The 20336-nt window shown below is 42.4% G+C and overlaps 1 protein-coding gene across 2 annotated transcripts in view; it reads right to left on the bottom strand.

The window, feature by feature from the left end:
- GRB10 (growth factor receptor bound protein 10) overlaps positions 1-20336 on the bottom strand; it is a 176256-nt gene that overhangs the window by 77512 nt on the left and 78408 nt on the right. For both annotated transcript variants that reach the window (XM_049777476.1, XM_049777477.1), the window contains one exon: positions 524-740. In XM_049777476.1, coding sequence (XP_049633433.1) covers positions 524-740 — 217 coding nt within the window. The remainder of the gene's footprint in view (positions 1-523; positions 741-20336) is intronic.

Genomic DNA, 20336 nt, shown 5'->3' with positions numbered 1-20336 from the left:
TCCTTTTATGACTGAAACCCAAACACAATCATGTATGTAATCAAGGTGTTTAAATAAAAAAAAAAAAAAAAAAAAAACCCAAGCCTTACCACAATAGCTCCTCCCATGGCAAAGTGCCCGGTTGATGCAGGAGCCATTGGCTTACAGAAAAGAATTCTGTATGTGTTCTGTATGTATGAATTCCGATGTAGCTTGGTCGAGTGTCAGTATACCCCAGCCCATTATCAACAACCCAACCAACCCAGAGGAGTTTAGGTGTTTGTTTTAACTTGCTGCCACCCTGAAGCTGTTCTCACAATTTCACAATTGCCTCTCAATGCGCATTTAAGAAAGTCCTGTGTTTGGCACAGTCTGGTATCAAACAGGTCCTCCCTCAACATTATTGGAATCTAACCAGGTACCATATTCAACCCACCACTGCCTGCTGGCAGAGACAGGCAAGGCCCGAATTGCAAGTGGTGACCACTCCAGCCTCATTCCTGCCACAGATCCTTTCCCCCCAAGAAGCCCCCCGGGGCCGCACCTGACAGCGAGGATGTGCACAGGCTGGGAGCGCTGCAGCTTCTGTCGTGGGGATGCCAGTGGGTGGAAGGGCCTGGGTCCTGCGGGCTGCTGGCTGCGGGCCTGTGGGCTGCTCTGCAGAAGGGGCACGGTCTCCGACTGCATGCTACAGGAGGCGTACAAGCTTTCCAACGACGCATTCATGTCGTTCACCAGGGCCTCTAGGTCCACATCATCCTCTGGACATTCAAAAGCAAGAGCCAAAACAAAAACAAAAAGACAAAGACATTTGAGTAGCAGCAAAGAATCACAATCCAATTTAAGTATCATTTAATGGCATCTCAATAACTATGTTTTATCTATAATGCAAATTCACTTTTTGTTTGTTTGTTTTGGGGCCACACTTGGTGACACTCAGGGGTTACTCCTGGCTCTATGCTCTGAAATTGCTACTGGCTTGGGGGATCATATGGGACGCCGGGGATCGAACCAAGGTCCGTCCTAAGTCAGCCGGGTGCAAGTCAAACACTACTGCTACACTATCACTCTGCCTCCCCCTCCCCAATGCAAACTCACTTTTTAAGTTAGGTGAGGGTAGAAAAGCACAACGGAGAACAGTATCATCTTGACAGACATCTATGCTGTCTTCATGAATATTTTCTGACATTTGCGGCAATTCAAGTCCAGCTACATAACTGTCTGCAGAAGAGATAGCCCTCAGAGCCTCTGCTCAGTTCCCTGTGCCAATCACAGTTAGTGTGACATGTAGTCACAGCTACATAGCCCTAAGGCTCCTATGTGTGCCACTGCACTCAGGTCAGGGGTGAGTTGAACTCTGAGCCCCTTGTCTACTTCTAAACTCCCTGAAAAATGGGGTAAGCAAAAACAAAATAGTGGTTATAGCCATAGTTGAATGGACTGAGTGCCTGCAATGCAGGCTTCACATATTGGAGGCTCAAGTTTGATCCTTGGCACTGGGAAGGGCCCCTTCCAACAACCCCTAGTACTAAACAAGTGGGCCCTGAGCATAGATTTGACAGCCCATGAACATTGAATGTGGCCTAAAGAAAAAAAATAAATAAAATAAAATAGAGATTGAAACAGAACCCAATACTAACAGCAGTCTTGGCCCACTAAAGCCTCTATGAGGAGCCCAGGATTGCCCAAAGCATCCTGGGCTATGGATAGACAATTTATCTGTAGTCCACAACAAGCCCCTCCCTGCCCTGTACTGGCCTGAGAACAAGGAAACCAAAAAGCTTCTTGTTCTTCAAAGGATAGAAGACAATACAGAGAATGTCAGAGAAAGACAGAAGTGACCAAAAAGAAAAAAGTGTGTAAAAACCAATGGACAATTTTATTTGCTAGTCAGTTGAGGTCTTGCATCACAAAGAGGCCAACTCATTGAGATAGTTCCAAAAGGTGTTTTGTTGTTGTTGTCATTTGTTTTGGGGCCATACCCACTGGCATTCAGGGGTTACTCCTGGCTCTGTGCTCAGAAATCACTCCTGGCAGGCTCAGGGGACCATATGGGATGTCAGGGATGGAACGTAGGTTCATTCCAGGTCATCTGCATGCAAGGCGAACAGCCGACCACTATGCTTTCGCTCTGGCCCTCAAAAGTGTTTTTTTTTTTTTTTTTTTTTTTTTTTTTTTGTGGTTTTTGGGTCACACCCGGCAGTGCTCAGGGGTTATTCCTGGCTCCAGGCTCAGAAATTGCTCCTGGCAGGCACGGGAGGACCATATATGGGACGCCGGGATTCGAACCGATGACCTCCTGCATGAGAGGCAAACGCCTTACCTCCATGCTATCTCTCCGGCCCCTCAAAAGTGTTTTTTAAATCATGAAACACACTTCAGTTGGAATGAAGCAGATCTCTCTCCATTACCAGAGATGGCCCTCATCCAATCAGTGGGGAAAAAAACTGATATTCTCTCCAGGAAGAGGGCCTCTAGCTCTCTGTCTGCCTCTTACGTCTCTGAAGAATCCTGACCAATAAACAATTCATGATGTAACTCAAACACAGCGCTAAGAGGTGTGAAAGGGAGAGAGGAAAGGAAATTAAATCATAAATTGGGTCCTGGGCCTGAGTCTGGGTGGCAAAGCACAGGTCAGCTTCCTCTCAGGCCTGGCTGTACCCAGGTGGGAGAACTCTGCGAAGCCTTTCTATACCCTACAATAAATAATAAATATCAAATGTGCTAGGATTGATGTTCATTGCAGTGCCAGTCCAATAGATGAAACACAGAAACAACCCAAATGTCCGCCTATGGATGAATGAATTAAGAGGTGCGGTATACTATGCAGTTGTAAGAAAAGAGGGGGTCATGCATTTGCTGTCAATTGGAGACAGCTCAATGGCACCAGAATTGAAACCAGTTAGGAGAGGGCCAGATACAGAATGATCTCTGTCGTGTGGATATAAAGACTCGTTGTAAAGGGGTAGCAAATGACTAGACATCAAAAAGAACATGAGGGCAATATGGTGGGTTATAGGTGTGGTGGTGGAGATGTATGCACAGAATTATCATAAACAGTACTGTAAATAAATCACGGTTCCACAATTAAGTCATTTTGGCTTAGATTCTATCTGTACTATTATTGGTATCAGTATGTAGTGATAAGACAAATTCCATTTTTTCTGTTTCGTGTGTTTTTACCAACCTGGCACAAGTAGGCGAGATTCATATTGATGCAGTGTTTTGCATTTCACATAATTCGTAGTCCCATTTCTCATCAGGCTATCTCCAACTGAGAGCTAATGTTATTTAACAAACACCAGATCCAGGGCCTAAGACAGCCTGGCCCTCACTGAACCCAAGCCACATGCTCCTGCAGATGGGACTAGAAACAGGACACAGGAGAACTGGCTGCCATCAACTCGCCCTCCTCCTGTTGGCTCTGGGCCTGGGGCAAAGGTTCCAGATCTCTGACTCTGATTTCTACAACTCTCAAGAGTAATAAGAGCAGTGATCCCATACTGTGGGTCTGTGAAGGGAAAGCTATCATCTGTTCTCTAGCAGAGATATGGCACATGGGAGACACCCAAGAAAGGGGTACTGGCTCTATTTCATTTCTGCCTCACAAGACCATATAAAATGGGGCCAATTAGTTGGCTTAAGAGCTTAAAAAAAAAGAATGACTAAATGTGTCTACAATACTAAGAAGCAAAATTTGAACTTGAAAAAGTATTTTGTAGCTACCGGTTTGCTCTCACACGTGTGCATTCAAGGAATGAGTTCATAATCTTTCCAGAAACCTTGCTGTTCCTTCTCTCTTACCACCCCCACATTCTAAAACTGATATGAGGTGAGGGGATACCAGCCAGTTGTGCCAAGGGGCTGCTCCTGGATCTGGGGACTATGGGAGCATAACTCAAATCAAGGCAATCTATAGACAAGGCAAGCACCATAAATCTATACAATCACTCTGGCCCTATCTCCAACCTTTTAAATACCCTATTTTTCACTCTATAAGATGCACTTGACCATAAGACAGATGTAGTTTTTAGATGAGGAAATCAAGAAAAAAAATTCTAAACAAATGGTGTGCTAAAATATTTAATAAACTATAACAGAATAATATTTCAACCATGTTAAGTGAACAGCATGCAGATGACCTGGGACGGACCAATGTTCAATCCCTGGCCTCCCCCAAGCCTGACAGTGACATTAAGAATCATGATGACTGTCAAGAACAAACTGAGAGAGTTTAAGTTTCGAGGACTCTTCTAGTTTTCTGAGAACTCCAAAAACTCCTCATTGTATTCTCTACATAAGACACACAGACATTTTCCCCCATCTTTTGGGGGCAGAAAAATGTGCCTTATGGCATGAAATATGGTAATTCTTCACTAAGTTATTTCTGAAATAACACTAAGTTCTTGCAAATATTTCACATGGTTCCCATTCCATGGACTTTCTCAGAGAGGTGGCGCTTGCATATATTCCTGGTGATCAATTTATGCAATGGTGAGAAGCTTTCTCAGGGTCTTACAGGTGGCAGCAGGGCATTAACAAAGCAGATGTTTCAGGCCACGAGCATTAAGGTTCCGTTCCTATTCCAGGCTACTTGATGCTAAACTATTTGCCTTCTGAAAGAAATACGGGAAGTCAAGGGCCACTTATTTTAAGCATCAAATTTCACTTCACGCAGACTGATGGGGATACAGTTACTGAATAAATAGAAGTCAGACAACACAGTTGTAAATCAACTTATTAATAGCGATTTTCCTTCCTAAAATAACTGCATCTGAGACTGGGCACTGACTTTTTGTCCCGTTTCTGAATAGCTCAGCTGATCTCAAACTCACAAGTGGATTCAATCTCTCTCTCTCTCTCTCTCTCTCTCTCTCTCTCTCTCTCTCTCTCTCTCTCTCACACACACACACACACACACACACACACACACACACACATATATCAGGGCAACTTCAGTTCTAAAATAGACAGCAATGCAGCTCAATGCATTCCTGCTTGGTTCATATATTAATCTGGGCAAATGCCATATTAACCAGGACTGGAAGAGGCCTCTTAGTAATAGGACAGCTTCCGCCAGGTCAAGAAAGGGAAAATCAACGGGGACCGCTGGACTTCCTTTTGACACTGTCTTGTGCAGGTCTGTGGCACCACCTAGTGTCTCCTTGGATTAAATGTCGAAGCTTCATCAAATTCTACTGGCACCTCAGAGAAATGCTATTTGCAGTAGGGGCTCAAGATAGATAGATCAGCATTACTGTCCTTTCTTTACAAATCCAAAAGGAGGCAATGTTTTCCATTTCCTCCCCTTTTTGATATAAAAGCTACATTTTATTTTATTTTATTTTACTTTACTTTACTTTACTTTGTTTGGTTTGGTTTGGTTCGGTTTGGTTTTCTGGGCCACACCGGCAGCACTCACTCATGGCAGGTTCAGGGAATCATATGGGATGCTGGGATCGAACCTGGGTCCATACTGGGTTAGTCACGTGCAAGGCAAATGCTCTACTGCTGTACTTCATTCTGGCCCCAAAAGCCACATTTTAAAGTACAGATGACAGTGAAGAAGAGAGTAAATCCTAGGAAGATCAATTAAAAATAGATTTTATTCCTGATAAAAAAAAGTAAATAATACTTGTAGAGGTGATGTGAGAAGAAACAATTTTTTTTATAATGTACTTTATATTGCTTTGTTTGTTTGGGCCACACTCAACTTGGCTCAGCACTCAGAAATTGCTCCTGGCAGACTCGAGGGACCTTATGGGATGCCAGAAACCGAACCCAGGTCCGTCCTGGGTCGGCTGCATGCAAGGCAAATACTCTGCCGCTGTGCTCTCGCTCGGGTCTAAGAAACATTTAGGTCTTCATCTTGGGCACACAGTTCCTACACCACCATTTTTACTTTTCTAAGATATCAGCGTAATGAGAGCACCTTTTAGCATAGTTGTTGTTCATAAATAACTCCAGAGTTATTGTAAAGTGAAAAAGAGGTTTGTGGGGTTGTTGTTGTTGTAATTCCTAACAAGCCCCTTTCACCCACATCAGAGTTACAGTGTTTAAGGTGCTTTTTGGAGAGCACCCAGATAGCCATAGAAGGCAAACTGGTTGCCAGAGAGACCAACCGTGTGCTTAAAGGGCCAGAAATTTCAGCCCCATACAGGCAGAAGAAGGGAAAGATTGGAATTGCATTCCTGTCCAATGGTTTCATCATGCATGACTATGTCACAGGGCTTCCAGACAGTGAACACAGAAATGTGATGGGAGATGAGCATACCTGGGAAGAAAAAGGAAGCCTTGCCCCACCCCTCCACTCTGTGTCATTTCCATATGGCTGTTTCTCAGCTATGTTCTTTATAAGAAATAGAATGGCAACAGTTTTTTAAAAATTCAAAACTTTGCACCTCCTTTCCTTCTTGTCAAAAGTGAATTAGACTCCCTAAAAGCCAAACTAAGCAAAACAAAAATACCAAAGATAATAGGCTTATTGTCTGAATATGGTGACAATAAACCCCTTACTGAGAACAATTAACATTGCATCCTAAACTCCTGGCTGAATAGGATTGGACCATAGAGGATGCACCATTAAGCTCTTCTTGAAGTTCTTCTTTTCCATGGCAATAGTGGGTTGGGAGGAGAAGAGGATGACAATTCTCCGCCATTTTCCATACATTCCATATATGATTCTGTGTGTTCACTGTCTACCTCGAGACTGTGATACTCAACTCATTGTTCCTTTCAGAGCTGTACATGAATTTTCCCTGGGAAACTGCTAACTGCAAACAGACTATCATGTCATCTTCAACCTACTAGACCATAAAATCAAAGTGAATTCTTCTTTCCCTTTTTGAAATTCGTACTTCCCAACATTCAAGCTGTCTTCTTGCCAACAACACTCAAAAATTTTGGACAAAACAGTAATTTGGAGACGCCGGCCCGGGTCCCTGCTCCTTTACACGGGCGCCTAGCCCGCCACATCCCCCGGAGACCCCAGACGCCGGCCCGGGAGGCCTGGGTGAGTCCCTCCTGCCTCACGCGGGAGCCTAGCTGGGCACATCCCCCGGAGACCCCAGACGCCGGCCGAAAGGCCTGCGCGGGTCCCTGTCCTTTACACGGGCGCCTAGCCCGCCACATCCCGCGGAGACCCCAGACGCCGGCCCGAGAGGCCTGCGCGGGTCCCTGCTCCTTTACAAGGGCGCCTAGCCCGCCACATCCCGCGGAGACTCCAGACGCCGGCCCGGGAGGCCTGCGCGGGTCCTTGCCCTTTCACACGGGCGCCTAGCCCGCCACATCCCGCGGAGACCCCAGACGCCGGCCCGAGAGGCCTGCGCGGGTCCTTGCCCTTTCACACGGGCGCCTAGCCCGCCACATCCCGCGGAGACCCCAGACGCCGGCCCGAGAGGCCTGCGCGGGTCCTTGCCCTTTCACACGGGCGCCTAGCCCGCCACATCCCCCGGAGACCCCAGACGCTGGCCCGGGAGGCCTGCGCGGGTCCCTGCTCCTTTACAAGGGCGCCTAGCCCGCCACATCCCGCGGAGACTCCAGACGCCGGCCCGGGAGGCCTGCGCGGGTCCTTGCCCTTTCACACGGGCGCCTAGCCCGCCACATCCCGTGGAGACCCCAGACGCCGGCCCGAGAGGCCTGCGCGGGTCCTTGCCCTTTCACACGGGCGCCTAGCCCGCCACATCCCGCGGAGACCCCAGACGCCGGCCCGAGAGGCCTGCGCGGGTCCTTGCCCTTTCACACGGGCGCCTAGCCCGCCACATCCCCCGGAGACCCCAGACGCCGGCCCGGGAGGCCTGTGCGGGTCCCTGCTCCTTCACGCGGGCGCCTAGCCCACCACATCCCCGGAGACCCCAGACGCCAGCCTGGGAGGCCTGGGTGAGTCCCTGCAGCCTCACACGGGAGCCTAGCCCAGCACATCCCAGGGACCACGAGCGCCTGCGAGAGTGATTTGGGCAAGTCCCTTCCCCCAGGTGGGTACCTGGAACGGCAACTTGAGCAACCCAAATAGACGGGGGGAGATAGGGCCACCCTTCTGGACTCGCAGGTGACCTAGAGCAGTCCACCCCCCTGGACCCTAGAGTGGACCAGGGACTCCCCAAGGGCGAGGGCAGAGCCTGAAGGGTCGGACTGAGGGAACTCCTTCAAGGGAAACTTGGAGGGGGCAGAGCTCCATTGACTCCCAGAGAAAGGAGGGGGGATTGGGAGCTAGGCTCAATAGCGCCAGCAACCAGTGTGGCCAGGAGTGGAACTGCACCGCCGACAGAAATAAGGAGTAGAAAAGCAATAATACCCACTGCAGGAGGGCCGAACTCTAGGTAGCAAAGGGGAGGAGAAAGAGCCAGGTTCAACAAGCCCACCCAACAGCATCCTCTAGAATCACCTTCAGGAAGGGGACCAAAGCAGGCCGAAATTAGAAGCCACAGCACTCCAAAACACACCATTAAATACAAAGAATTATGCGTAAATCAAGGAAATCCCTAATATCTGGAGACAACATGACAAACCCTATTAAAGTTCCAAGTCCACCAAAACGCACAGATCCATGGGAAGAAGACCTAAAAGCGGTCATGAGGAAGGAAATGCAAGAATTACTAAAACAGATGAAAGAAACCCTAGCAACCGAGTATAAGAAAGCCATGGATGAAAGAATCAGCCAAATTAAAGAAGAAATGTCAAAGAACATGAGAGATTCCATACAAAAAGAAGTGAAGGATTTAAAAGACAAAGTAACAAGCCTTACAAGCAGAAACACAGAGTTGGAGAAGCACATCAAAGAACTCGAAGGAAAACTGCAATCAAAAAATGATCAAGAAACCAACAAAGAAATAAAAGGCAAAGCACTGGAAGGAAAAGTCCAATATCTAATGAATAAAGACAAAAGAAACAATCTAAGAATTGTAGGTATACCAGAAGGGGAGGAAATAGGGAAGGGGGAAGAACAGGTAGTCAGGGAGATAATAACAGAGAACTTTCCCACCCTCTGGAAAGACAATTCAGGACAAATCCAGGAAGTCAAGAGAGTCCCTAATAAAATAGACCCTAATAAACCCACACCAAGACACATAATAATCCAAATGGCAAAAAACAAAGAGAAAGAGGAACTCCTGAAAGCAATAAGGGAGAAAAAAAACCTCAAGTACAAAGGAAAAGACATAAGAATCAAACCAGATCTCCCATTTGAAATAATTCAAGCAAGAAGACAGTGGAATGACATATTTAAACGACTGAATGAAAGAAATTTCCAACCCAGGGTCCAATACCCAGCAAAACTATCATTCATATGGGAGGGCAGACTAAAAACATTCTCAAATATGAACGAACTTGAACTATTTGTGCAAACTAAGCCGATACTAAGCGATTTACTCAGAGACGAATTACACAATCCAAACCCCCGATTGTAACAACAACCACCCCACACAATACAACTGCACAACAGTCCTCTCTATCAATAATTTCCCTAAATGTAAACGGACTAAACTCTCCAATCAAAAGACACATAGTAGAGAACTGGGTTAGGAAAAATAAACCGGACTTCTGCTGTCTACAAGAAACACACCTACAGTTACAGGATAAGCACAGGCTTAGAATAAAAGGATGGAAAGTAATCATCCAGGCCAATGGAAAACAAAAAAGAGCAGGGACAGCAATTCTTATATCAGATCAAATTGTATTCAACCTCAAGAAAGTGATCAGAGACAAAGAGGGTCACTACTTACTGATCAGGGGAACATTAGATCAAGAAACACTAACCCTGGTCAATATATATGCACCTAATCTAGAGTCAGCAAAATATGTGAGGCAACTACTGGCAAACCTGGAGAAACACATGAAGGGAAATGTGATAATAGTAGGGGACCTGAATACTCCACTATCACCACTGGACAGATCCACCAAACAGAAAAATAGCAAAGAAATAAGAGCTCTAAATGAAAAATTAGAAGATTTAGGGCTGATAGACTTATATAGAGCCCTCCATCCCCAGAAAGCAGAATACACATTCTTCTCAAGCCCACATGGAACCTTCTCCAGAATAGACCATGTCTTGGGATACAAAGCCAACCTATATAAGACCACAAAGGTAAGGATCATTAGAAGTACCCTTTCAGATCACTATGCAACAGAGGTTAAAATTGATATCAAGAAGAAGCAATGGAGAAAAACTAATACCTGGAGATTAAATAACATGCTGCTCAACAACACCTGGATCAAAGAACAACTCAAGGAAGAAATAAAAAGATTCCTTGAGACAAATGACAATGAAGAGACAACATGTCAAAATTTATGGGACACAGCAAAAGCAGTAATTAGGGGGAAACTCATAGCAATACAGGCCTATGTCAAGAAACAGGAAAATAACAAAACCAACAGTTTAAAAGATCACCTCAAAGAATTGGAGCAACAGCAACAGAGAAATCCAACCACAACCAGAAGGCAAGAAATAATAAAAACCAGAGCAGAAATAAACAACATCGAAACTAAGAAAACAATACAAAAAATCAATGAGACCAGGAGTTGGTTTTTCGAAAAAATAAACAAGATAGACAAACCATTGGCAAAACTCACCAAAAAAAAAGAGGGAAAACACCCAAATCAGTAGGATCACAAATGAAAGGGGTGAGATTACAACAGAACCCCATGAAATACAACATATCATGAGATCATATTATGAACAACTATACTCAACTAGGCTAGAGAACCCAGTAGAAATCGACAGATTCTTGGACAAACACCCTCTTCCAAAGCTGGAAAAGGAAGATCTAGAAAGTCTAAACAGTCCAATCACCTCAGAGGAAATTGAAGATGTAATTAAAAAACTCCCTAAGAACAAAAGCCCAGGCCCAGATGGATTTACAGGTGAATTCTATCAAACATTTCAAGAAGACTTACTACCACTTTTCCATAGGCTTTTCCAAACCATAGAAAAAACAGGAATCCTCCCCAACTCCTTTTATGAGGCTAATATCACACTCATTCCCAAAGAAGGCAAAGACACCACTAAGAAAGAAAACTACAGACCAATCTCACTAATGAACATAGATGCAAAAATTCTCAACAAAATCTTAGCAAACCGAATCCAACACTTCATCAAAAAGATCATTCATCACGACCAAGTGGGATTCATACCAGGAATGCAAGGTTGGTTCAACATACGCAAATCAATCAATATGATACATCACATCAACAACATGAAAGACCAAAACCACATGATCATATCAATTGACGCAGAGAAGGCGTTTGACAAAATCCAACATCCTTTCATGCTAAAGACACTCAGCAAAATAGGATTAGAAGGAACCTTCCTCAAGATAGTTACAGCTATATATGAAAAGCCTATAGCCAACATTATACTTAACGGCGAGAAACTAGAAGCATTCCCACTAAGGTCAGGAACTAGACAAGGCTGTCCACTCTCTCCACTCTTATTCAATATAACTTTAGAAGTCCTAGCAATAGCAATCCGACAAGAGAAGGGAATCAAAGGAATTCAAGTAGGGAAAGAGGAACACAAGCTATCTCTATTTGCCGACGATATGATGATCTACATCAAAAACCCTAAAGAGTCCACAGTAAAACTCCTAGAAACAATCAACCAATACAGCAAAGTGGCTGGATACAAAGTAAATACACAAAAGACAGTAGCGTTTCTATATACAAACAATGAAGTTGAGGAGAGAGAGATTAAAAATACAATTCCATTCAAGATAGTATCAAAAAATATCAAGTATCTAGGAATCAACCTTACAAGAGAAGTGAAAGACCTATACCAGGAAAACTTCAAAACACTTCAGAAAGAAATTGAAGACGATCTAAAGAAATGGAAGAACATCCCATGCTCATGGATAGGTAGAATTAACATAGTCAAAATGACTATCTTACCCAAACTTTTATATAGATTTAATGCAATCCCTATCCAAATCCAGACACAATTCTTTAAAGAAATAGAACAATCAATCACAAAATTCATCTGGAACCACAAAGACCCAGGATAGCCAAACACATATTGAAAAACAAGAAGCTGGGAGGCATCTCCTTACCTAACTTGAAACTATACTATAAAGCCATAGTAATTAAAACAGCATGGTACTGGAACAGAGACAGGACCTCAGACCAGTGGGTCAGAACAGAATTCCCTGACATAAACCCCCAGATATACAGCCAACTAATATTTGATAAAAGAGGCAAGAATCTGAAATGGAACAAAGAAAGCCTATTCAACAAATGGTGTTGGTACAACTGGAAAACCACATGTAAGAAAGTGAAAATCGACCCATATCTCACCCCTTATACAAAAGTCAACTCAAAATGGATCAAAGACCTTGAAATCAGACCCGAATCTATAAAGTTTATCGAGAATAAAATAGGCAGAACACTCGAAGACCTATATATCAAAAAGGTCTTTGAGAATGGAGCACCAATGGCAAGAACTTTAGCATGTAATATAAACAAATGGGACTACATCAAACTAAAAAGCTTCTGCATGGCAAAACAAACCCTACTTAACGCAAGAAGACAGCTAACAGAATGGGAAAAAATCTTTTCACTCGACATATCAGATAAAGGCCTGATATCTAGAACATACAAAGCACTCAGAAAGCTGAGACCCTCAAAACCAAATAAAGCCATAAAAAAATGGGGAGATGAAATGAATAGACACTTCTCTGAGGAAGACAGAAGGATGGCCAACAAACACATGAAAACATGCTCACCTTCACTCATCATCAGGGAGATCCAAATCAAGACAACAATGAGATACCACCTTACACCAGTGAGGATGGCTCACATCAAAAATAATGGAAACAACCTTTGTTGGCGGGGATGCGGTATGAAAGGAACTCTCATTCACTGCTGGTGGGAATGCCCCCTAGTCCAACATCTATGGAGAAAAGTCTGGAGAGTGCTCAAAGAACTCAGAATTGAGCTGCCATTTGACCCAGCAATTGCTCTCCTAGGCATATACCCCCAAGATGGAAGGGCATTCATTCCAAAATACGTATGCACCCCACTATTTATTGCAGCACTCAGTATAATAGCCAAATCGTGGAACCAACCTCGATGTCCAACAACAGATGAATGGATCATTAAGATGTGGTACATATACACAATGGAATATTACATGGCAGTCAGAAACGATACAATCACAGACTTTGCAGCAACATGGATGGACTTAGATCATGTTATGTTAAACGAAGTAAGTCAGAAGACAAAAGATAAACACAGAATGGTGGCACTATTCTGAAACACCTAGAACATATAGTTTAAACACAACTAATACCTAACAATCAAATAACAGGGTTTAACAGGGTAGAAACTTCGAACACTGTAATACTCAACATATACGTGGGAGCAGTGTCCAAAATTCATGAAAAAGGAGCAACACAAACACTTGACAACACATTATACCACAAAGAAAGCAGCAACAACAGAAACAACAGCATTAAGAGAACAGGTAAGTAATCAGACTTCCAAAACAAAGGCCCACAATAATCCCTTAGAGTTCGTATACAGGAACACAAGTATAGAACACCAAGGGAAATCACGACTGCAATGGCAGCATACCATAGCACTATGTTTTAATGCCTTTATCTTACTATATTTTAAATAACCTCTCAGCTTTTCTGTCCACAGGCGCCCTTGGATACAAAGGGCGGACAAACTAAGATGGCAACTCGGGATACCACACGAGATACCATACATAGCATGCACTACGAGAGGGCCACGAGAAAACTCTCTAACATATACTTTATCTCTAGGTTATTCCTTCTTTTAGGAATTGAAGCAAGTGACCAGTCAGACCACCGAAACAGTGCCTGTGAGGTACAGACTTAAACTACAGGCTCTATTCTTCGAACACATTCAACCTAACCAGCATTCCCTTGCTATTCTCCCCTCTCTTCTCACTACTTTTTTTTTTAATTCTATTCCTCTCTTTACTTTTTCCCCTTTCTCTTCTCCTTTTCTTTCTAAGGTATTTTCTCTTTCCTCTCACTGCATACCCCTCCCATATACCTTCCCCTGTCTCCCCTCTGGAAATCCAACTATCCCTTCACCCCTCAATTCCATCCAGATCTCCCACCATATTAAAACTCTTCACCCTCAATCCTTAATCTATTAGGCATCAAGGCCGACCTCCTACCCAACGAAACAGTACCCAGCACCCAGGCGAGGGGACACCCAGTCAAACCCACACCTCGTCTCCTGCAAGAAAAGACAGCCAACTCCCTGCGGACTCATGCTGTGCGGCCTTCCCTACCAACTCCCCCTAACGTGGACTGTTTCTTGAAACCGGATCTAGGTCCAAAAGTATCCCCAACGCAAGAACTCTTCCAAGACCTCCCTGCCACAAATTTTTACCAATCTGAAGAAGGTCAGGGGGTGGGATAGGAAGATGCCTGGGAACCCACACACCACAGGAAACACCCAAAAGACAATGGGAAAAAACTGTACCTCCAACATAGGCATAAGACTGGTAATACACCACCTCTTTACCTACTCTCCCCCAAATGTAAGGTAGTCTTTTGCACCACTTTGGTCCCTTAAAAAACCTCACTAACTCACCTTAAATTTTTTTTTAATTTTTTAATTTTTTTTTTAATTAATTAATTTATTTTTTAAATGTTTGTCCTACATATACATTTGTGAGCGCATACATTTTTATTTCTTTTTTTTTTTTCTTTTCCTCGCTTTTGGGTATGTGACCTGTTTCTGTTATCCCCTCTGTCCACCCACAAATACACAGACATTATAATGTAGCACCACTTCCCCCTGCAAAGGCACACCAAATAAAGGGGAAATCTTACATATAAAAAAAAAAGAGCTCTTGTCTACTAGAGATGGGAACTCATAGTTGTTTACAAAACAGGGATATCTCCTACCTTGAAAATATGTCATGTGGAATCAACTTAGACCTCAGGTGATCAGATACCATTCATCCAGCCTTGAACCCTGGATCCCAGACATAGAAACGGCACAGTTCCTCACAACAGTGGCAAGAAACAAATCCCAGCCGGGACTGCCTTAATACTGCGGGGTCAACAACAAGGGCCAACTCTAACATGATTTCCTGACAATGAGGAAAATCTGAACATCCTGACCTCAGAGCAGATTAACCTACCTTACCAGCTAACGACAAGACACAACCAGAAGTCTCGGCACCCTTTGGTAGGTCCAAAAGCCAAGATCGTGATTTATAGTTGACTGGCTGCTAGAACTACGACCAGACGGTATACATCTTGGGACCAAAAAAAAAAAAAAAAAAGCCCTAGTTTAGGGTTTGAACTATGACCTGCACAATAACCAGGATCCCCAGTCCCAAAGGTCCGGCAGAGAAAATTGTAACGGAACAGGGCTTTTGGAAGCACAAAGAAAGATGCTATCCTAGGTGCCACCCTAGGATCAGGGCAAAGACCAAGATCACCAACCACAGAAGATGGTTTAAAATGATACGGAGGTAACAGAACCTCTAGAACCACAAAGACTGACTTCATCATAAGTCCCACCTCAGGAGCTGTGCAGATACTGAGACCTCTAAACACAGAACAGAAGTCTTCCACACACCAAAAAAAAAAAAAAAAAAAAAAAAACCACCACCGGGAGAGTAAAGGCTCCTGAGCAAAGTCTAGTGTTGATCCCATGACAGTATGCTCCAAGGACGGAGAAACCCCATATCTCTTAGGCCAAGTGAATTCCTTTTCGAATGACCCCAATATTTACTGTGCCAGGGCAGGAGGGAAAAAATAAAAATACAAAAAGCACAAAACCTTGGTTATTATCTATATATTTTTTACCTCCATTTATTATTGTCGTTATTATTTTTATTCACCTATCTATTTTGGTCGATTTCTCTGTTTGGGAGTGATTATTGAAACTGTCCCCAACCATACTTATATTTTCTCTTCCTTTCTTTTCTTTCGTTATGTGCTATGCCATGTTTCTCATTTCAAGACCATGGTGTGTTTTTTTTGTTTGTTTGTTTTTGCTTGTTTTGCTTTTTGTTGTTTGTTTGTTTGCCTGTTTTTTTTTTTTTTTTTGTGGTGCTTATCGATACAGCTCAAGCCCTCACTAGATATTTGACACTTCTTTTGGTACTGGTGGAGTGTTTCACCTTCTTTTTCTCCATCTCTCAAAACGATGATGAGAGCCTCTAGAAGGATTCCGCCCAGTTTCGGGGTATTAGATCCTTACCCCAGTTTATTACTTTTCTCTTTTTCAAACAAAACCACGCAACTTGAACTAGCTAGTCCTGCCTCCAGTTAGAGGGGGGAACTAAGGGAGGCATCAAGACCAAACAGGTGCAAGACTACTAAGTTGTGGGTTAGATAAAGAGGGGACCACATATTCAAGCCGACCTGGGATGAGGGAAGAGGAAATGGGAGGTAGGACAGAAATGGAGGTGTAGGGAGGACAATTTGGTGATGGGAATCCCCCCTGATTTTATGTAAATATGTACCTAAAATATTATTGTCAACACTATGTAAACCATTATGATCAAAATAAAAATTAAAAAAAAAAAAAAAAAAAAAAAAAAAAAAAAAAAAAAACAGTAATTTATTTAAGTTGTCCCTGAGATGTGTAGGTTGCCAAAAGAGAGATTGAATTGATCCTGTCAGGACCGAGCTGAGATGTAGGATACCCAGTTCATGTTGGGAATATTGATGGGGGAAAAAGCTTTAAGTTTTCATACTTCTAGGAAGTACGGAAATTTTCGATCAGAGAAGGAGAAGAAAGTGGTTCTAATAATAACATACCTAAAATGTTGCAAATCGATGTGAAATGTCAAAGGTCTTAAACATTTGTATTTGGCAAGAACTAAAAAGTTTAGCCTCAAATATTTAATCTTAAACTGTGTTTCTTTGTAAGCTTTTTAGCTGAACTTTAAACAATTTAATGTTGTGCAAATATAACTCAACATTTAATAAATACCATATTGCATACCAAATGATCTTCCATTCTTATGCATTCCAGTTACATGAATGTAATTTTTGATATGTAGATGTTTGGATATAAGAAAGCAAAAAGTATTCATTTATTGGATGACAATATTCCTTTCTATTCTATTCATGATATTTAAGTATATTCAGCAAATATAAGAACAAGTCACCTAATCAGAACTCCAAAAGCAAATTATAATTAAAGTCACTAAAAAAATACTAATCAATGGAGCTGATGCAAGTAGCAGGCTTGCCTTCCACACAGTCAATCTTGGTATGACCCATGATATCCCGTATTATCCCTGAGTCCTACCAACAGTTATTCCTAAGTACAGAGCCAGAAGTAACCCTGAACACTACTGGGTGTAGCCCCCCCCCCCAAAAAAAAAAAAAAAAAAACAAAGCAAAATAACAGAAACTCAATGCTTTAGTTTACTGGGTAAAGGCCAGCAGTTTGGGACAAGAAAGTAAAACACTTCACAATTAGTAATTTAGCATAGAAATATAAATACATACATCTACTGTGGAACATGGCATTTTCCCTGTTTCATCCAACTCTCAGACAATAGAAACTGTCACTTTCGATGTCTTTTAACTGAGAAAATGTGTAACAAACTGATTAATAATCTATTAAGAACTGGGCTGGAGAAAATAGCACAGTGGGTAGGACATTTGCCTTACATGTGGCTGACCTGGCATCTCATTTGGTCCCAGAGGGTGCCAGGAATATCTTCTGAGCACAAAACCAGAAGTAACCCCTGAGAGTCACTGGGTGTGGCCCAAAAACCAACACACACACACACACACACACACACACACACACACACACACACACCAATCTATTAAAGAATTGGGCCATTGGTGGTGGAAAAGTTGACTGATGAAGGGGTGGAGGTATTCTTTTTTATGACTAAAACCCAACTACAAACATGTTTGTAATCATGGTGCTTAAATAAAGATATTATTTTTTGTAAAAAATTAAAGAATTGGGCCAGACTGGTTCCCCACTATGATTACATATATTAGAGGAGTCACACAAACATTCACACTTTGTGTATAGTTACAGGAGTTCCCGAGGCATCTGATGCACAAGGAGATACCCCACAGCTCCAGACCCTGCATTCTCTGGTTACAAGGGCAGAATCATCATTTGAAGCATCTTTTGGGTTAGTTAAGTGGTGACCTGAAAGTGGATGGAGACACACAAACACACACACACAAACACAAACACACACACTCATATACTACACTTAGAGCTAAAATCAAAATAAACTTCTCAATTTGTCAGAAAGGTCAGTTTGTTCCTTGTCTCACCTTTACTGATGGCATATTAATTATTTATCTTGGTACACCTATCCTACCCCAATTGAAATACAAAGCAAATATTCTCTGAAAGACTACATTCATATTTTGTCATGCATCTAATTCCATGAGAAGACTAGCATTTATTTTCCCCTGCATTTTAGAACTCCATACATAGAAAATCAGATGAAGACCAGAAGGGTCCTACCTGTAGGTCATACAAATTATAAAGTCCTCTATGGCTTTGCTTTCAACAAATCTGTAACTTGCTTTCCATAAAGTTCCCTAAGTCTATATTTTGAGTAAATATCATATTTTTTCATACCATAACATGCACACACCCCCTCCCCAAAGTGCATCTTACAGAACAAATGCTGCCTGGAGCCGAAGCCTGAGTGTAGGGGAGGAGAGCATCTAAAAACTACGTCTTATGATCAGGTGCATCTTATAGAGTGAAAAATACATTAAGTACTCTTCCTTAAGAGTACTTAAATTCCTATAGCTTTCTCTCATATTCAGAACAACCAAGAGACTTAGAATCAAGTCTTTATCTGTGGTTAGCTACACAGAGTACTTGAAATGGTACTTTTCCAGACTAGTATGTATGCAGAGTCAGGGATAGAAAGATGAAGAAGACATGCCACTTTCTTTAAAAACCTCATACTCTTTACCCAATACTATTTATTCTGTAGAAGATCAGGCTTGACTTTGGACAAAATGCCTATATTCAGCCTTCCTCTGTGCCCACAAAACTCCTAAGGTGCTGATGAATCTGGTACTCTCTAAATTCCTTCACTCTTTTGCTGATCTCTGAGGGTCTAACAACAGATAGAAAGTCAGTACTTTACAGAAGAGTTACTAAAACCCTGTCTCCCTCATGGAAGGTAAGAAGCCCAACAATTCAAAACTCAGAAATCAGAAAGTACTAAAGTTACAATCAGTCCCCTTTGTCCATGTGCACACAGAGTGAACCATAAAGACAGTACTATAGGTGCAAGTATTATAAAGTTCGTTCAAAATGTCCAAATAAACGATGGACAGTGATTCTGTAGGGTCCCGTTTCCAGAACATTCTCTTTGCACAAGTACATAGATGAAACTTCCCATTAAATTACTTTGTGCCTTCTGTATACCTGGTAAAAAGAAGTGTAGCCCTATGTTTAGGAAAGTTAAAAGTCAGAGGTGATCATGAATAATCTACAAACTCTTATGGCAGTCAGGTCAAAGAGGAAAAGCTCTACATGCAATACCACGAAGGTTTAATGATTCAACAACTTCTTAGAAATTAAGAGGTACTCCTGGACATGGGGAGAAAGGAACTGTCATTCACTGCTAGTGGAAATGCCATCTAGTCCAGCCTTTGTGGAAAACTATATGAATATTCCTCAAAAATCTGAACAATGAGCTCCTATATAATCCAGCAATATCACTCCTAGGGTATATTCTAGGAACACAAAAACACAATACATTACTTTCCTCTGCACTCGTATAATCATAGCAGCATTATTTACAATAGCCAGAATCTGGAAACAACCCAGACGCCCAATAAGAGATGAGTGGCTAAAGAAACTGTGGTACATCGATACAATGGAATTCTATGCAGCTGATAGAAGATATGAAGTTGTGTAATTTGCTTATACATGAATAGATTTGCAGACTATTATGTTGAGTGAAATAAGTGATAGGAAGAGAGATGGGTACAGAATAGTTTCACTCATCTGTGGGATTTAAGACATATAAAAGACAATATAATAATAACACCCAGAGACAATAGAGATGAGGGCTAGAAGGACCAGACCAGGATAACAAGCTTATCACAAAGAGTGGTAAGTGCAGACAGAGATATAACTACACTAACAGCCACTATGACAAAGACTGAGATAGAAATACAATGCCTGTCTTGAAGAGAGGCAGGGAGTGTTGAAAGGTGGGAAATGGGGCGACAGTGGTGGTAGGAAAGTTGCACTGGTGAAGGGGGGTGTGCATTTATAGCTGAAACCCAATTACAAACATGTTTGTAATTGTTATACTTAAAAATGAAATTATTCAAAAAATTAAGAGGTCCAGGCCAGAAGGTTTTGTGCTACACCATCCCAGGCTATGCTTTCCTCTGCCTGACCTCACT

Source organism: Suncus etruscus, chromosome 7 (genome assembly GCF_024139225.1).
Source record: "Suncus etruscus isolate mSunEtr1 chromosome 7, mSunEtr1.pri.cur, whole genome shotgun sequence".
Lineage (NCBI taxonomy): Eukaryota > Metazoa > Chordata > Mammalia > Eulipotyphla > Soricidae > Suncus > Suncus etruscus.
The sequence above is the reverse complement of the archived record's forward strand: the minus strand, read 5'-3'. Positions and strand labels throughout refer to the sequence as shown.